The 20,054-nt window shown below is 30.5% G+C and overlaps 1 protein-coding gene across 2 annotated transcripts in view; it reads left to right on the plus strand.

Moving 5' to 3' along the window:
* Positions 1-11,355, plus strand: part of LOC118184757 (protein Wnt-16-like) — a 370,222-nt gene extending 358,867 nt beyond the window's left edge. For both annotated transcript variants that reach the window (XM_085823076.1, XM_085823077.1), the window contains one exon: positions 2,734-11,355. In XM_085823076.1, coding sequence (XP_085679202.1) covers positions 2,734-2,835 — 102 coding nt within the window. In that variant the 3' untranslated portion in view covers positions 2,836-11,355. The remainder of the gene's footprint in view (positions 1-2,733) is intronic.
* The last annotated feature ends 8,699 nt before the right edge of the window (positions 11,356-20,054 follow it).

The following is a 20,054-nucleotide window of genomic DNA, read 5'->3' on the forward strand; positions in this document are numbered from 1 at the left end:
TACTTCGTAATTTTTAATGCAGATATTTTGAGTTTTTATGTATTTTTAGCCTTGTCGCGAAGTTAGAGCTGAATTAATTGAATGAGAAATACTAAATCGTCTGTGAAAAACTGTTTCTTTTCTGTTTTGTTTGCTTAATTTCTTTCATACATCGTTTTAGCTTTATTATAGTATTTGAATAGAACAAGTGGCAACGATAATTCTTCAAATGATATAAATTTTGTGCATTCAGAGTGTCGTTATAGTAAACAAATATAGTGAATTTTAAAGAGTGCATTTATTCTATTGTGGTTTATGCGCTGTCGACGAAGTAGATTTAATTCAATCCAATCAATTTAAATGAAATTCACGAAAAAATGCGTATAACTTAATATTCCGTACAAGGAAGTCATGTGGTGTACACATCAGATTTTTTAACTTGCACATTCAGGTATGGAATGGATTGGACTATTCAATTATGGCAAAGCTCATGAGGGCTATCTGCCTAAAGGGAGAAATGCCTTCGTGGAAGATTTTCTAAGGGAAACTGGCTCGTATACACGTCACACATGGGGAAAACCACGAAAACGCCCATGCAGCCAACCCGTTCGCGGTATTCGAACCTCGGACCGAACTACCAGTGTTCAGCGTCTTTACCGCTCGGCCATCCATGTAAGGAAAATTGGAAAAAAAAATAAAAATAAAAAAAATAATAATAATTGCGAATAGTTGCTTATGCACTGAGTCTATTTTGATAATAGTGAACAGTATCTATGTTTAAGGAACCAACAGATGAAAGTGTCACATATTCCGTTAATAGATTACATAGCTAACTGAACATTGATTCTTTGAGGTTAAGCTGAATTATTATGAATTTTCATAGAGAATAATAAATTGGATTGTCATTTCTGAATGATTAGAGTTTCCTCATTTAAAGCTGATGAAATGAAAGGTTTCAAGCAGGGCTTAATTTCTAAGATTAGAAGTACCGGAGCCCTATGGAAGACCGTCAGCAGAGAGGAACAATAATAAATAAATAAATAAAATGACCATTAAACTCCTTAATAATTTTAAAATTAAATAGTTAATTATTATCAACTTAATTAATAGATATTTAATTAATGTTTATAAATTGTTATTTAATCAATAATTATTATATAAGTAATTAATTATAATTTAATTGATAACTATTATATTTATTGAAATAATTAAAGATTCAAGTAATTAACTAATTAAAATTAAATAAAATGTAAAGAGATAAACTGAAATTATTACGCGATTTTTAATATAGTAATTTTATTGTTAAAATAAAATTTTCAAGATAAAATTTTTACTGAAATTGTTATTTAACTACATAAAAGAAGTGCCGCAGCCTTCTTATTCAAGGCTCCGGTGCGTTCCGACTAGAATTATAATTTAGTACAAAAACTAAGAAGCACCGGAACCGAAATCCGGTGGGTTCCGGCCCAATTTAAGTTCTGATCGTAGGGGAAGGAGTTCTTTTATCATCACAAAAGTTAAATATACTTAAAGTATAGCTGATGAAAATTCCAGGGCAAAACAGAATGAGGGTATGAGTGGGTGGAAACAAAAAGTGAGGGGAATCTTGGTGAGAGAAAACGTTCTCTTTGACCGCGGCTCTCTGTTCATATAATTATAGCCATCGAGCAGATGGGTGTCAGGGGTAAAGGGGTAAATGAGTCTTGAATCTGACTCCTAAATGTTGAGTTGCTGGTTTCCCTTCCCCCCCTTGCAATTAGTGGATACTGTGGGAAAGACGATGTATAGGACGTGCTTGAGCAGTTTATCTCAGTATTTCTCTCTTATTGTACTCGCTGTCACTTAACGCACATTTAAGAACACAAATTTTCCTTTCTGCGAGGATAACTAACTATAAGCATCGATAACAATATACTAGATACAATGGCATGGCGAGAAATTTAGGCGTTCCTAAACAACCTCCCCCAAATTTATTGCTTTTCTTAAAGGGAAAGGTTTCCGCATGCGAGTGAGGGGACTTTACTTGAACGTCTCATGTTCTCATGATTTCGTATTTCTAGGGAAATAGAGTATTGTAAGGTCTGCTTATTGTTAAACTAAAACGTTAGGAATTCTAAATTTTGTTCCCTTTAAATTGTGATTCAGTTTTATAAAAAGAAGTACCGGAGCTCATCTTATTTAGGGCTCCGGTGCGCTCCGGCTAAAATTGTAATTTATCTTAAAAATTGAGAAGCACCGGAGCCGGGCTCCGGTGGGCTTCGGCGCAATTTAAGCCCTGGTTTCAAGTCGAAAACAGTTTGTTACACTTATATTCATGGTGGGAATGAAATCATCCATTGCCAAATATTTGAGGGTATATATTTGCATTTACTCTCAAAATTAGTATTTTAAATAAATTATGATAAAACTATGTATTCATAAATTTTAAAATATAAATAAAGTAAGCGTATGAACTATGTGTTTACTTTATATTATATACAATATATATGTAGTCTTTATCACAAAATGAGGGACATAAACTATCAACTAATTAACAACTAATATGTTGCCATTATCAGAGAAATGGGTATTTTATAATTTTCTCGAAAATTACCAAAAGGGGCATCTTCATTAAAGAGTTTCAAAAATGGAAGAAAATAAAACGTATTGAGATAATTACGAAAATTTTTTGTTTATTTAAATATCTTATCTTGTGATAAAGATGTTCTTGTGTATTCTTAACTTTTTTTTTAATATGTCTTTTTTTTTGTGCAGGTGATTGAGAAGCTTGAACGCTGTCAATGCAAGTTTCATTGGTGTTGCATCGTGAGGTGCAAGACATGTGAAATCAAGGAAGAAATATACACATGCAAGTGATGGCTACTTCTCACTCTCTAAAGAGACTGAGAGATTAAGAATTTAACCATCAAGAAATGAACCTTCGAAACTCAGTTATTGCATTTCTGCATTAACCGGTAGATGTGGATGAGTTCGGATAATCCTACGGTTGTTTATGGCACCCTTTCTAAAGCAGGAAGTCTCGACAAATCAGCAGGACCGGATTTTCTCTATCATTTGTATGCGCTATTCTTTTAAAATGGGTCGCCTGGCATAATATGCTCCAGAGGAAAAAAAAAAAAAAAAAAAAAAAAAAAAACTGTTAGAAAAGCGATTGAGCACTTGGAACTTTAAGTATCTTGAGTAAAGAAAGGACCGCAAAATGTATCACCAGTTTCTTGAGTATTACGAAATCAGAAAAACGTACATTTCATTTTGTAATCTAATGTTTCTAAGGGACACAAATAATTACTGAATGTCGCTCTGGAATAACTGAATCACTGTTATATGTTGTTCAATGTAACAATGCGATTAGAAGCTGTTTTTAAATGATAAAATATCGAACTTGTATTTGCATTTATGAATTCATGGATAAAAAAACAATGTATTAATCTGTGTGAATTTGGAGATGCTTTAGTTTATTGAATTTACTTGCATTTTGGTTAGTTTGTTTTGGGAAAACAACATCTCTGTCTCATTAGTGCATCTGACGGAACGAAAGAGGCATAAACGTTAAGTTTATATACACCTGAAAATGAACATTATGTGAAGTGAAAGCGTTTAGAGGACTGGTGTACGAAACACTGTAAATTTCCATTGTTTTATGTCAAAATCAGCACCTTTGTGGTGATGTAGCTAATCATTTCTACATATTCATTTTTATGTCATTGACTTTCAGGTATTTACCTTTTATTATGTCTTGTTTTTTAAGCAGTCAGCATTTTGAATATACTTGTTTTGATTTGACAATGCACTGATATGCATATTTACAAACAAAATTTCTTCACTGCAGTCGTTACAATTAATTTTTTATTTAAATTTAATCAGCAGTTTTTTTCTTTAAAATACTGCTTTCGAAATAACTTGGGCTTTGAACTTATTTCTGATATTATACTAACTGAGAAAAAGTATTATTAAGTGGGTATACCTATCTTTCTGTGATTAAAGTAACATAGTATTATTTATAACAGCCCAGGGTATTCCTTTGGGCTCCAGTTTTCATGTAATTCCATCAAACGGTAGATTTAAAAAAAAGTAAGTTTCCAGAATTGAGATACATCAAGAGAAATGTAAGAAAAATTATTAAATAAGTATTTATTACATTTGCCGCATAGAACTTATTCAGCATGGATGCTAAGATATCAGAGGAGACTCTTAAATAAGTACTACGACTCATTATAAATTTAAAATTAACTGTAACAATAACTTTTAAGAGTTATCCGAAATTAAAAATACACATAAACAAGATGACCACAAATTTCATTCCGATTTCAGCATTTTTATTACACTCAAATGATTAAAACGACGGGAAAAAATGCATGAACCAAATTCTTAAAAGTTTTGCTCCGTTATTGAAATTCAGGCTCAGGAAAGCGCGTACGGTATGCGAGCCAGAAGAAACTCAGCATTCCAAAATCAGTTGTCTGGAAAAAATTTAACGCTTCGAAGTGTGTTGGATACAACGCTTGCAAAAACTGAAATTCGCAAGCAGTCTGAAGCATAATGATTTCTGTTTTCAATTTGTGGAAAGTTAGATAATGATAAGATGTTTATGGACAAGTTAGTGTTCGATGATAAGACGGCATTCCTTCAGCCGGTCTTGTGAACCACCATAATGTAAAGAATTTAACTGATTACTGCTCGAAAATATTTTGCAGTAGAATAAATTTAAAGTAAAATCAAAGTCATATTAAGAATCAACTGTTCTGAAAGGCATTGCCTGTTATTAACAGTGTTCATAGCATTAGCGTAAGTAGTATACCCCACTATAGTAGGCGGAAGTGACGTCAGAGAAAAGGGGCGTGTCCTCCTCCATATTGGATCACGTGACGACCGTTCGCCATTCTGGATCACGTGATCCAACATGGCGGAAACCACGCCCCTTTTCTCTGACGTCACTTCTGCCTACTATAGTGGGGGTATACTACTAGCGTATTCAGTTGTGATTCAAATCTGAGAACATGAAAATCTTCATTAATACCTTTCTCCAAAAATATTTAATAGTTACGCTCTTTTATAAGTTCCCTGTACATCGTAACTATTAACTCTGCAATTAAAGCTCTAACTTTCGAAAATAATTGTTATCAATATAAAATAGAAAATATCCTTCAAAATACAAATAAGTATATTTGTATTTTGTGTAATTTGTCATCATATTTGTGTTATGGCTAATTTTGGAAAGTTTGAGTTTTCTTTGTCATTTTCATTGTTGACGTATTTAAGAAAGAGCCAGGACGTAATTTTTGTCTTTTATTATTATAAAAAAATGTACGGATTTCATTCTTCATTTTATTTACTTAAATAGCATTACTATTTCACTACTTTCTTATAACCTTCCGGGCACAGTTCTGTAGCTTATATGCTTTAGATAAAGCTAAAAAATCTTAAATAAGAAGATTATTAATTTTTTTTTTCTAAAACGATAATTCTGATGTTTGCTTGTAACTCATCATGTACTTAATGATAATTCACATCTTTTTAAATTCAGTTCATCAATGAGGTAATTAATGTAAATTAATATAAAATAATAATATTTTATTCCGCACCATTCTAGTGAAACTGCAGTCAGACTTGTAGAAAGCTACAGAAATCTTTATATAGGCAAAAAGTATATGATCAGAATGCAAATTTTTAATAAAAATAAAATCACTGTAATTGTTGACTTTGTGCTGTTTTATAACGATAAGTCGTTGTTATAATTTTCTTGTAATCTGTATTCATTTTCAAAACAGCTTTTCTTACATTAGTCTTGACTAATGTAAGAAAAACCAGAAATCATGATATTAGTCAATGATCTTTGACTAATTGATATTAGTCAATGATCTTTGACTAATATAAAAGTAAAAAAAAAACTGTGACGTTGATAAATATTGTATTAATTTTATGTTTTCTATTTTAGTTCTAAATTCTAGTTAATTATTGAAATGCACCTTGCCGAAAGTATTTAGGAAAAAAATGTGTTATTTATTTATTATATTTTATTGGCATAGATAAGATCAGTGTCGATGAACAAATAAACGCTAAAACTTGAGGTTTGTGTGCTGTATTTTATTGATCATGCGTCGTTCCATAAATTAGTATATTACTGATTGATACATACTGTTATGCCGTTGACTCAACCGTGCTGAGTTAAAAGTGAACTCATACTTTTTACAAATTTCACTATGTCGGTTTTCTACATTTGTACCACTGCATGACTAATCCTTTTCCAATATCACGTGAACCAATTTTAGATATTACTGCACTTTTCACTGCATAACTCAAATAAAATAATTGAGTGAAAGAGCACCTGTATATAGCCTTCTCATTTAAATGTTTTCTAGAGTTATGACATGTCGCGTATGTGATAACGATGCATTTTTGGACTGTCAATATACATTTTGTACATTGTTTTGTGTATAGAGCATTGCGTATATGTGTGAATTTGTGAATACTAGTCTAGTGCTGTTGTCCTGTCCCTGAATTAAACCGTGTTAGAGATAAAGCATCTCAGTGCCAACGTTTTGTCGAAATGTTTCCAGCATTCTGCACAGAAAGGTCACAAGGAGTTTTCAAGTAAAAAACTACTGCTTTGAAATTCTGCTAATAAGAAATACTTCATCTAAAAAGAATATTCATTAATTTTGTTTTTGTAAATTTAACATCCACTTGAACTCTTAAGGGGCGTTCAGACTGGGGTTTATCTGAGCTAAAGGAGTCAGTTCCATGTGTCGAGTAACTGCAGTTCAGATTTTTCAACTATAGGGTTTTCCCTATGGGGAAAAACTCGTTTTGGAAATGGGTCGATTATGTCAGATGTCTCCGTTAGCTCAAATAAACCCCAAATAAACCCAGTCTGAACGGCCCTTATAATGGTAACTCATCTTAACACATGCCAAAATCGGGTTACTAAAATAAATATATTTATTGTACCTCATTTTGGCTTCTTAAAATATGACAATTCAATTTGCATTTTAGTTTAAAAATTCGGGAACTTTGACGTAGACAAATATTATTATACTTTTAGGTTTTCAATTCTAGTTCTTAATACATGCAATAAACTTTCAAGTATTAAGTATAAGTATTAAGTATAAATAAAATTATACAATAGAAGTGCGCAGTATACAGTTTTAGAATGGTCTTAGCACATTTTAAAAATTACGATATAAACATTAAAATAGCATTAAAAATTACATAAACTATATTTAAATTGCCCTTTTTGTATTAATACTGTATTATTATAATTTAAAAACTAAATTTTAGTTTTTAGACAACTTGGAATAACAACTACTTGCGAGTGGCTGTTTCCTCAAGCGCGTGCATACAGAGAAGGCACTTTAATATTATAAGCAGTTTGCCAGACCAATGCATTATTAAACGAATGTAACGAAACGTAATGTAGCATAGCATAGCGTTATATAACGCGATGCGAAACGTAGGGGGGGGGAGAATAAGCTACAAAGATTCTCATATCGATAAAAAATATTTACTAGTCATGTAAAATTTATTTGTATTTACCATCAATAAAATCTCAGAAATCGTTACCGTTCTAAGGTTAATTAAATGAGAAGCTGCTTTCACTAATAAAATTCTGTCCATATGACGTATTCAACGTAAAAATATTCTGTTCTTTTAAAGCAAAGGTTATTTATTATCTCTTAAAGAAACAATCAGAAATGGACTCTGTTTTAAATACATTCCTTTATTTTAATTACCTAAAAGTGTCTGACACTTTTTGTGATTTTGTCATGTTGATGTTTTATGTTGTTTTCTGGCTTTGACAACCCATCTTTTTGCCTAGCCTAAGTATAAAAATAAGAAACATAATTTTCTGCATGGTGAAATGGAATTTTGGATGTTTAAAATATCTTTTATGTTTTCTTTCTTCATTGAAATTAATATAACAAAAAATATTAATTGTTCAGGTGAAGAAAAATACTGTTGTTTAAGAACAGATTTTGAATTTTAGACGTGAGCATTTCTAAGAAAATTTACGGAATTTTGCATGTTTGAAATACCTTTTATGTGTTTGTTTTTCTTTGAAGATAACTGAACAAGAAAATCTTCTTAATTGTTCAGGTGAATAAAAGTATGATTGTTTTCAAAATCATGTTTTGAATTTTAGGCACGCGCATTTCTAGGAAAATTTATAAAACTTTAGCTATGACTATATTTTTAGTTTTATTCAACAATAAATTTTTACAAGTATAGCTGACTTGAAAATATTATACTCTCGAAAAGTAGAATGCATTTTTTAGCTTAACTTTCGAGTAAGATTCATTTTAGGACATAATAGTAAATAAATTTTCTTTTGAATGATTAATTCGACTGAATTCTGAAAGTTGATTAAGTAAGAAGACAGATGCTATATTTGAATTCTTTAATTAACTATTATTATATCTCTTTTCTTAGAAAAGCCAGGTAATATGTTTTCAAAGTTTTTGCCTACAGATATACTATCCAAATATTTTGTTCTTTTAATAATTTTTGCAATATATTTAACCTTTGTTAAATGTTAAATTCCACAGTCAATGGAAACTGTCATAATAATAATAATGTTCAGCTTTAATAATCTGTCACATTCCTTTGAATTTTTTTAAGTACTTCAGTAACGTATTTCAGAAAAATTAGAAATTACAGCATCTTTTTAATATTATGCAATATAACCAGTATATTGAATAAAATTAGTAAACAAGTAATAATATCGAAAAAAAGCACGTATAAAAAAGCTATTTGAATAATCCCTAATCTTGAATACATTATCATTTACATGTATTCAGGTATTTGCTTTTAAAACGTAACATGCATGTAACATTTAATTATGTTTAGACATGTAACATGTTTAAAATGTAGCATATATATATTTTCAAAGCATACTAATAGTGGGAATTATATATCATTATTGCTTTGATAATTTTATTCGAAAATACTGGAATAAGCTGAAGAATAAAAGTGATATTTTGAGTGTCTAATTGGTTTGGATAATGTAAGAAACCTTAATAATTTTGACAAGTGTAGAACAAATTTTTCCTAATTAGTTTTCAAAATTATATTTTAGTCTATTTATTATTTATTTGTTGTTTCAGTGAATATAAACTTCTAAAATTGATCATTATATAAAAGTTTTGTACAATGTGAATCAATTATATGTATCTCTAAATTTGTAAATTATTAATAGAATTTATTATGAATAACATAAAACTTTGTAATTATTTTGAATTTTTTGTGAATAACATAACAAACTTTGTAAAATGAATAACATTATATATAAAAAGAACCGTGTTATTATTGTGTTATTGCTTGCAATTTGTTTAATACTGCATGAGGTTTTACTATGGATTATTGTAAAATATTTTCATTTAAATCAAATCATTTTATTCAAAAGTTTACTAGTATTTCTCACAAAATATTGGAATGCAGCATACATACTATATAAAATAAAATGCGAGCAATTTCTCAAATTTTCGGAAGAAATACTACGTGTAGTGTTTCACAAAACTGATTCAATTGATTCACGTAGAAAATTATCTGAATTTAAAAGTCATTTTTATGAGACAGTATTTATACAAATTATAAGCTTATTTTGGCAATTTATGTGTTAAAAATGGTTCAGGAAGGCCATACAAAAACAATCTTAAAATTAACATATGATCTTAAAATATATAACATATGATTATTTAAAACGCTATTAAAAGTACGAAGTCGTTAAACCGTAAATTTAATTTAATTGCTTTAAAATTAATACTTAATTTTGGGTTACCAAACAGATGATTAATTTAATACAGTTTTTCAGAATACTGTAGTCAGAATGCTTCCAAATGTAGCAGGCCCCTTATACGACTCAGGTTTGAAGTTTCATAAGAACACGTCATTAGTTCGTGTTTTAATTATTGCTCTGACAATCTCTATCATTATTAGAATCATTATTATTTTAATAATTTGAATTAGTAAACATTTTGAATAATATTTGTTGCTGTTGCATAAGGGTAAACAAATAACCTCCTTCGGAGTATAAATTTCTGCAACTCTTTCATTCCATGGATTAAGAAATAACATTTATTTACATGATGACTATTATGTATTCAGGTGAATTTTTAAATCACAAATTTCCCGGTATCTTAAATCGTTTAATTTCCACCAATGGTTTAAACAAAAGCATTTTCCATTCTTTCAGTAACTAAACATTCATAATATATAAAAATAGGAAAAAAAAATTAGACAAATTAATATGAGGATAGAAAAAAATATTGCCGTTTTTAATTTTTGATCACGTTTTTATGCACTTAAAATTAAAATTAAATACACTTAAAATTTAAATCCCAAATTCAAACAGAAAATAATGAAACTACAAAAAAAGGGTAAAAAACTAATTTAAGGTAAAGGTTCAAAAAGAATCATTGAAAAATTGTGTAATTTTTTTATAATGACCTTCTAGAGTTATTTCCTCAAAACTGACCAGTTTCTTGAAGTATAATAACTAAACTGTAAGACTGCGATTAAATTAATGTTGTATAATAGCAAATTTTATTTTTCTAACAGTAAATGTGCATCATCATCTAAAATTATGCATCAAAAGTCAGATGCAAAACTAAAAAGCACTATTACACTATATGATTTATGATAATCGCAAAACTAGTTCTTCTAAAATAATTTATCGCCTTTTACAAAAATTTAAAGGTAACTTAAATATTGGCTTAATTCAACTAGAAACATTTTTTAAATTCCAAAAAATAGCACAAAAGCCATTTAAACTCACAGCTCGCAAACCATTTGTGACGTATTTATTAATACATTTTTCTGGTTTCCAAAGTATATTTTATGAATTGAAGTAGTCATTAAATGATTAAAAAATAAACTAAATAAAATTCACACGTTCAGCTCGAGTTAAGGCGCCTAAAATCTATCCATTTGTTGGTTTTACTTTTTAAATTACAAATGACATTTGTAAAATTAGATTCTTTAGTTTTTAGTAAGAAATTATTCATATGGAACTCTAAAAAATCTATAATTTTACCTTTGGAAGTTGTTCACATGCATTTTAAAAATAAAGACAAAAGAAAACTGATAACATAAATAAGCCATTAAAGTGTCTTATTTTTATTCATATGTATGTATTCAATGTATTGAGAAACACAGCTTTAACACAAGTAAGCACATTTTATCTTGGCATTTTCGATTATTATGAATTCAGTATTGAGCATTTGAACAATGTGTACATATATTTTCACACTGCAAAATTTAAACGTTTGTTTTTCTTGACAAAGTATGAGATATTTTATGGAATTTTTGGCAAACTGACATTCATTGATATTTCACTAGACTCTGTAAATGTTTGTAATAAAGATATCATGCAAAGAAATGTGTTTTGTCTTCTGTCTTCATTACTAAAAGCACTAGAAATGAAACGAATTCATTGCTTTGAAAATTTTGGAATATTATGAAAATAGATGCTGTATGAAAATAGTCGGAGGAAAATAAAATACTAAAATACTGATTAGATAACTAAGAACGTTGTGCAGTAGAATTAATGACTGAGGAAAGTAAAAGACGTTATAAAGAAAACACTCTCGTTTCAGAATATGAATTAAGGCATTAACAGCAATTTGAGGTGGATTTTATGTGCATTTTAAAAGTTATTCGGTATAAATAAAGAAAAGGATTTCTTTGTTGAATAATATACATAATTAATTTTATGAAAATTATTTATATGGTTAGTATATGAATTAAAAAGCAGACCTTTTTAGTTTTTTATAGCAATTAAAAAATAATAATTAAAAGGAGTTCTTGTTTTACTTTTAAAGCATTTTTTAGCTCCTCTTCCCTCTAAAAAATATTTTTATAAGAATTTTATCAAAACAATTTTTAATAACTTTTCCCCTTAAAAAAAAGTAGGAGGGAGAATTTTAGAATGTAGAAAGTATATGATGTAAATGGACTTGTTTTATTTAATAGTAAGACAAAACAAACTAAAAATGAATTATTGAATAAAAATAATTTTAAAATCAATTCTAGTGAATAAAATTGATTTTTCTCATTTTTTTATTGAACTGAAATATGTTTTCATAACATTTAATACTTATTATCAATGTGGCAAACATTTCACTCCTTATGGAAATGGAAATCAGATGAATGTCAACTAGCTTCAAAATTATGCAGTAAATTAAGAAGTTATTAAGAATTATTTGTATTAAAATTTGTAACAACTCAGTTCTTGATTACTTGTCGAAATTAAAGAATATTGACAGAAATTTCTTATTGAAAAGACTATTAAAAAAAATTTATGCAAAAACATTATGTAGCATAAAATTACCATGTTTACCAGTTGATTAATTCAAAATATTCAATTTAAAGTCAAAGTTATGGAAAATTAAAAACGATGAAAAAATAACCTATTAAGCTTGGCAACATATTTTTCTTCGTATGATGCATGGCTGTAAAGTCAGTAGGTTTTTTTTTTTTTTTTTTTTTTTAAATTTTATTTTTTAAGAAAAAGACGTGAAAATTTGCCATGCTCTCGCCGGGATTCGAACTCATGACCTCTCGAATATGCATTGAGTATGCTTCCAATTGCATCAATCCAGTCGCCAAATCCTGGTGGTGACGAATTATCGTCCACCAGGAATTAAAAGTTGGACCAGGAACTAAAAGTTGGAAGAATTATCGTCCAACTTTTAGTTCGGGCACCACTTGTAGAATCTTTTTTTTAAGCTGAAGACATGAAAAATATGCAGTGCTGTCGCCGGGACTCGAACCCTGAAACCCTCGAATATGCTTCCAATTACACCACGAAAGCGTGTGGAAATGAGGAAGAAAATACTTTACATGTTCACCTCTGACAGAAACGCAAACCTCAAAATTTTGACTTCAAAGAGTAAATTCTTGTGGAATTTCACAACTCACTTTTCCGATTCTAGACGATCGGGTGAGGCATATGGTATACTGCAATTCGGCAACGTAAGGCATCCCGCACAAGTTCAGTGGAGTTCATCTGGTGAGTATGCTGTCCAAACCATTCGAAGTATATTTGGTGTTTCCAAGGGTTCTGTCACCAGAGGTGATCGATGCGGATGAGTATTGTTATCCATTAGCAGAAACAGTGGACTAACAGTCGACTTAAGCAGCCTTACATGAAATTCCAAGACTTCGCCCTTTTATCTGTGTCCAGTTAGTTTGTTGTTGTTCATCAAAGATATACAGCTCGGTGTAGCTATTTCTGATGACTCTATCCCTAATAATACGAAACGGCTTTCGCGAAAGCGGGATCTTTCACGAATAAGCGAAGACAAGTTACGTGTTACTCGCTCCCTCTGGATCAAAACACGTCTGGAATTACAGATCAGGCTGTATCTGGACTTATCAATAAACAGCACACAGTCCCATTCCTCTTGGTTTCATTGAACAGAATAAAAGCAACACTTTAAACTGGCGATAAAACTGAGAGGGATACAAAACATTTATTTTCTTCTTCCAACCTCGTGAGTACAAAGGACTTTTTTATCCAAAAAAAAAACGGATTTAAAAATGGCTTCCGAAGGGTTTTTTTTTTTTTTTTTCGTGATGTCTGTAACGTAGGTATGCATGCGTGTATCTCGCATAACTAAAAAAAGATTAGTCGTTGAAGGTTTGTATATTTGGAACTGCAACTGCTAACAGCTAGTTGTGCACCTTCTTACCCAGCTGTGTGAGCTCTTTTTTTTTTTTTTTTTTTTTTTCTTAAATTTTAGAAATTTGCGCATTTTTTGCTTTGAAAGTGATTGAATTATGTTGTTCTTATATTCCGATTAAGGTTTTTATGCCTTTACTTAATCCGCATACAACAGTTTGTAGGGTTTATATTTATTTTAACTAACATTTATTTTAAGCTATCTTTCCTGTCAAGCCTTTACTTTCCCCTAGAATTGCCAATGCTAGAGTATATAAATTGTAGTAAAGCGCGCAGTATATTCAAATTTAGCAGATGTAAGTTGAGTTTAAATAGAAGGAAAACGAGTTTGTAGGTGTGCTTCTTGAATCGCGAACGTGAAGGTTGCTAGGTAGAATTAAGAACCGCGCGTTTCAGCCTGTGTGCCTATCTCGGCAGTTTTCGATGAATCCTTCAACTGCTTAATTAGTAAGCTCGCTGAATCTCAGCTGTATTTTAGAACGCGGTTAAGTTAGTGATTCAACTATTTATTCATCCAGTCATTATTTTTCAGTTTTTACATTCTGTTGCTGTTAAACGGCCGGGTCGGCGTAGTTTGTGAGCATCAAGTGGACGCAGCTGTTATTTTTAAAGTGGAATAAAAAGGGCTTTAAACCCTTCTTACGTGTTTGTGTAAATCTACATTTCGTAGCAGTCACTACCACAGTTGCTGACAAGTTGGGGCCACACGTTACTACAAGTTTTAGAATTATTAACAATTAAAAAGTGTAAGTTCCGCTAAGCCTATTTGTTTACATTTGATACTCTTAGTATGCTAGTGAATTAAGTCAATTTGTGCAGCTACTTCGGAGTCTTTTTATCCAGTGGTAACCAAAAAATTTAAATTTTTACACACCGAAAATTTTGACTTTCTGCCCGTTTTCCGAATTTCTTGTTTTTGCTTAAGAATCTCTAATTTTTAACTGTTTCTTACTTTCTCTTGATCCATGCTTTTAAATAACAATTAACCAATACTGATCGTTCTCAGAAATCACATTAATTTTACAGAATAATATATATCCGAATTCCAACTTAGTCCATTGAGCATCGCTGCTTAATTTGCGTATTTCATGAGCTGACCTATACGTAAAACTCCAATTTTGTGTTAAATTTTCAGATAATTAGCAAAACTAATTACACCATTTTACATTGGTAGAAAATTTTAAATAGTAAGCATATATTTTTCAGATTGTCCTTGAATTCTCATAAGCACTGGTAGCCCAAAGGGCTATTAATTTAGTTTTGGCATTTTTAGTCGAAAACTTTAAATATCCGTTTCCACTTTTCAAATTGTTGCTACCGAATATTATCTCCCTGTGCTAAAGAAATTAAATAAAGAAGAATCTGCATATATATATATATATATATATATATATATGTTTCTCGCATTGTGATAAAAAACAACGGTACCTAGATCCATCAAATTTTGAATAACGTGCATCTCCACCCGAAAATGGACATCTGGAAGCCCAAATTTGGAATCTGGAATTTATTTTATTATCTATTATCTCTTTCATATTTTGTAAAGCATTTATGAATTTTTGATTAAGAAAAATCAACGATTTCAAAGTGAGAAATGGCAACACTGTACGAAAAATAAAAAAATTATTTCCAACGCGCGAAACTGTCTATCAGAAATTCTAAAGATACGCGAAGCCTTTTAAATTATTTGGCGATATTGCTGTTGAATTGAATTTTATGGTTTAAGTGCGAAGAACATGATATTTAATAAATAAAGGTACCACACAAAACGTAAAAAAAACGCCTCTTTTGGGATTAATATAAAATCTCAAATTTTTCAGACTTCTTTTTATTTTTTACACAAAATGTGCTTTTATAATTTTAAAAGTGTAATTCTGCAGCTGAAACATAATATGCGAATTTAGAAACACCTATCATGAACTATATTCTTGAAAAGTGAGAATTTTTATAAGATTTATAAATTAGATACATTATAAATTATATCAAGTGGGCATGTTATTAAAATAAGGAAGCAAATATTTATAAAGACCAAAATTAGACATAAAAAACGGCGTTAACTAATGCTAATAAAAGGTTAAACCAGAGAATTATTCCTAATTGGTTGTATGGTAATGTAACGGCAGTAGTTTTTTTATTAACTCAGCAGTGGTTTAAGTGGTCTTAAAATTATAAGTCGGGTATATTATAAATTATATTAATTAAATGTATGATAAATTATAGATATTATTAAAAAGTTAAATAAAGCTATGAATTGTATATTGTTGGGTGCGTTCGGGTTCCTAATAGATTGAATGCTCAAGTTAATAAAATTTATTCTTATCCCAAGAAATAAAACAAAATGCTGAAATTTCCTCAGATATATTCCTACAATATCGCAATGTCTCAGCAATTATATTTTAAACTACTTAAATGTCAAGCCTACCAGCGGCCGAGCAGTAACGTCGCTGAACACTGGTAGTTCGGTCCAAGGTTCGAATCCCGCGAACGGGCTGGCTGCATGGGCGTTTTCGTGGTTTTCTCCATGTGTAATGCGTATACGAGACAATTTCCCTTAGAAAGTCCTCCACGAAGGCATCCCTCCCTTAAGGCAGATAGCCCTTGAGTGCTTTGCCGTAATCTAAAACCAAACCAAACCAAACTTAAATGTCAAATAGAACTCAATTCAAAAACACAGAGAAAGCTAATCCAATCTCACCGCGAATTCGCTACAATCAATAACAGCACTAAGTAAACAACTAATAAACAACTGATTTGAGATGTTTTAATCCGGCTTTTATAAGCCTTTTAATCATGCACGAGAACATTCTGGTATTTTCTCGATTTTTCTGGATAGTAAAAGAGTACAATTACGAGATATCTATTTATTAAAATGTTAAAGGCTCGTGCTCCTGTATTTTAATTTTTCCGGCTTAGTTCTGTCCTCAAATAAGTGTCGTGCTCAGTTTACTTAGCAACTCTGCTACCCCCCCCCTTGTCATGACGGTTTGCCAGGAAAGAAAAATTAAAGTGTTTTTTTTTTTTTTTTTTTCTTAAATAATAGCAACATCTGAGAGAACTAACAATTTCAAATAAATAACAATATAAAAATAAATTGCTCGTTTTTCATTTGTTTTAGAATTTTCAAACGATAGAGCTAGTACGTGCAACGGCGAAGAACCGCAAAATTAATTTTAGTTATTTTGGGGATGGGGGGGCGGGAGGGAGGGGAGTGACTACCAGAACTGAATTTAGGAAACGAAATGAACTTAACACCTATTTTAATGATAAATTTCTTCATGCGTGTATGTTGATATTTGTTAAATTAATTTTCCTTTCATTTGTTCATTCCACATTTATGTATGTTTATTAAGTTTATATATGTTTTTAGATTGACAATAGTTACAAAACTGCACAACGAAAGAAATATTGGGTCATCGTATTTAGTGACGAAAAGGTATATCGCTGTATTCAACACCTGCATTTCCTAAACTATAAACCTGAGGCAACAACTGTTGACGTCACTATAGAAAGAAAGAAATATTCCAAAAGTAGAAAAGAGTCTACTCTCCCCTTTTTTGGCGTCAGATGGCAATTCTGGTCCACTTCTTTCCTGCCAGAGATTGGATTTGTCACGCTGTTCCGCCCACCCTGAGACAACAGCTGGCCAGAATATCTTGGCTATGAAATTTTAATAACGCCCCAAGCGTTATTAAACCCCGAGCGAAATTAAAGGCTGCCTGTCAAATTGCTGGAATGATTTTATTACGCTCATTCTAGCGATTAGAAGGTAACGAGCCTGGAAAATTAAATTGCTTTGAAATTTATGAAAGATATAGTCAAAGAAATGGGCATATCTCAGGAAGATTTTCATTATTCACAGTGCAACTATGCAGAGATGCCTTGCAACGAGAATTCTAAGACATATCTAGAATTATTTGAGAAGAAAATTATAATGTATACGACAAAAATTAATCTAGGCAAAATAACTAATATCATTAGTAAATAACACAAAATTTAATTTATGTAACTCGAAGTTTAAATAAAGAGCTGCAAATGTATATTCATTTTTTTAAAACACTGATGCTCCCTACTTAGTCGATCACTCGGATCAGTGATCTGTCGAAAAACAGAAATTGTTGAAATGTGAACCGAATTCATTCTTACCCGCAAATGCATTTTGTTTCCTAAAATGGTAAATAATTCTCTATTTGTTTGCTAATAGAAACACGCTCGGAAGCTGTATAACATGCTATAAATATATAAAAAAATTCAGAGAGATAAAGATTGTTTTTTAAACATACACACATATTATATATATATAAAGAAATATATAAATAAGCTAACAATTAGAATAAAAAAAAATTTAAACCCCGTCCTGCGCTATAGCTGCAGGATTGAAGTAGAATAAACTTAAAACATTTAAATTAATTACTAAATTGGAATAAAATCGACGCAATTCCTCTATAATATAATATATGTATATAAAAGTTATAACATAATATCAGAACTTATAGAATTAAAGACGGAATTCATAGTAGAACAATCTCGAAAAATAAAAAAGCGAAAGGGAAAATATACAAAATTATACAAATAAAAAATTAATCTCCTTTTTCTAAAACTCCAGTTCAGAACTCATTAGGGGAAAAGGAATTAAAGCTTCATAAAAGTCGATTAATATGTTTCGAAAGTGTGTTTCGTTATCCTGGTACATTTGAGATCAAAAACCGTAAAAAGATTTTATCAAATTTTTATTAAAGACTTTAAAATTCATACAAAATCGAAACCTCGAATCTCAAATGTACCAGAATTTTCTCTTTTCCTTTAATTAATTGGTAAATTGAATGCTTTTATTCCAATTTACTAATTAATTTAAATGCTTTAAGTTTATTCTACTTCAATCCAGCAGCCATAGCGGAGGGCGTGTTTAAAAAATTTTATTCTAATTAATTCGAATTTTTAGCCTATCTATATATTTCTTTATATATATATATATAACATATATACTATAAATAACTTATTCATTTATTTATTATTTAACCTCATTCGTTTCAACAACCTAGAATAATTGAATTCAATTAATTATAATAACCAATAATAATTCAATTCAAATAACCTCATTTGTATTTCCTACACAACGGAAACTTCAAGTAATCTCATTTGTTTTCATAAGCCAGCTCTGCAGGAAGAACAGTTACTATTGATAATTTATGTTCCGAATCTAAATTGTTACAATAATTAACGGTGATTGTGATATAACATTGTTAAATAGGAAAACAGTTAAGTTTGGAAGCCTTTCACGTGTCAAGTTATTTATGTTTGCCATCATCTATTTCGAAATGAACACATTTCAGCTAGATGCGATTCATTCTTCAAAAGTGGAGTTTTAGCCCATCAGTGGCCGAGAGGTAAAATTGCTGGACAGTGGTAGTTCCGGCCTGGATTCGAATTCAGGCGAACAGGCTGGCGGCATAGACGTTTTCGTGGGTTTTCCCCATGTGTGAAGTGTATACAAGTCAGTTTCTATTAAAAAGTCCTCCACGAAGGCATCCATCCCTTTAGACAGATAGCCGTTAGTATGCTTCGCCATAATAAACTAAACCAAACCACGTTACTGCTATGTTTTTGATTCCGTGTCTAAGCAATTGCGTACAATTGGGTTATGGTTATGCATTCTAATTTTGGCGATTCGTTTTCGAATATACAAATTGTTCCTAGATTCAGTAATACCAACAGGTAAGACTTCATGTTCTTCAGTTAACAGCCTCACGTTCTCATCTTCCTACCCAAGCTGTTCTAAAATATCTTCAAAATGATCTTCAAATTCTAATTCAGTAAAATTTGAATTTTTTACACTTGATCCACAAAATTTTCACCGTCGACCATGGCTGTGGAAATGAGTTTCTTCTAAACGCTTTACAAAGTATTTTCCTCAATTCTCTCCCATGCATATCTGTAATTCTTTAATGCCGTTCGAAAGAGAGGATACTGAGAATGTCATAAAATTCTAGAGGAATAAGTCTAAACCGTGGACTATTGATCACGATTTGAATGTTTGTGGGCCTAGTAGTTGCATATCTAAAGCCTTTTCCATCTGTTCTAGGCAATCCTTAAGCTTTTCGCCCTTCTCAGTGTTCGTCAAGGATGCTAAAAAACAACAAATTGACGTTCTGTAAAATATTTTAAAACACTCTGATTATTTTTTGAGTAGAACTTAAACTGTAATTTTCTAAAATGTTATTTTCTTTCTTTACTATTACAATAACCCTCGATGATGTAATGTATGTCAGTTTCCTTTTTAATTTTTTGTCCTGTATGCAGTATGAATAAGATTTCATAAAAGCGTAATCTCATTTATAGATAGTAGGCAATTCTTAATTTTTACTTAGTTTATTAGTTCTCGCACGTCTAGTAATAGTTA

The sequence above is a fragment of the Stegodyphus dumicola genome, chromosome 1 (assembly GCF_044657685.1).
Source record: "Stegodyphus dumicola isolate Sdum_Otavi_A_Nest chromosome 1, ASM4465768v1".
Lineage (NCBI taxonomy): Eukaryota > Metazoa > Arthropoda > Arachnida > Araneae > Eresidae > Stegodyphus > Stegodyphus dumicola.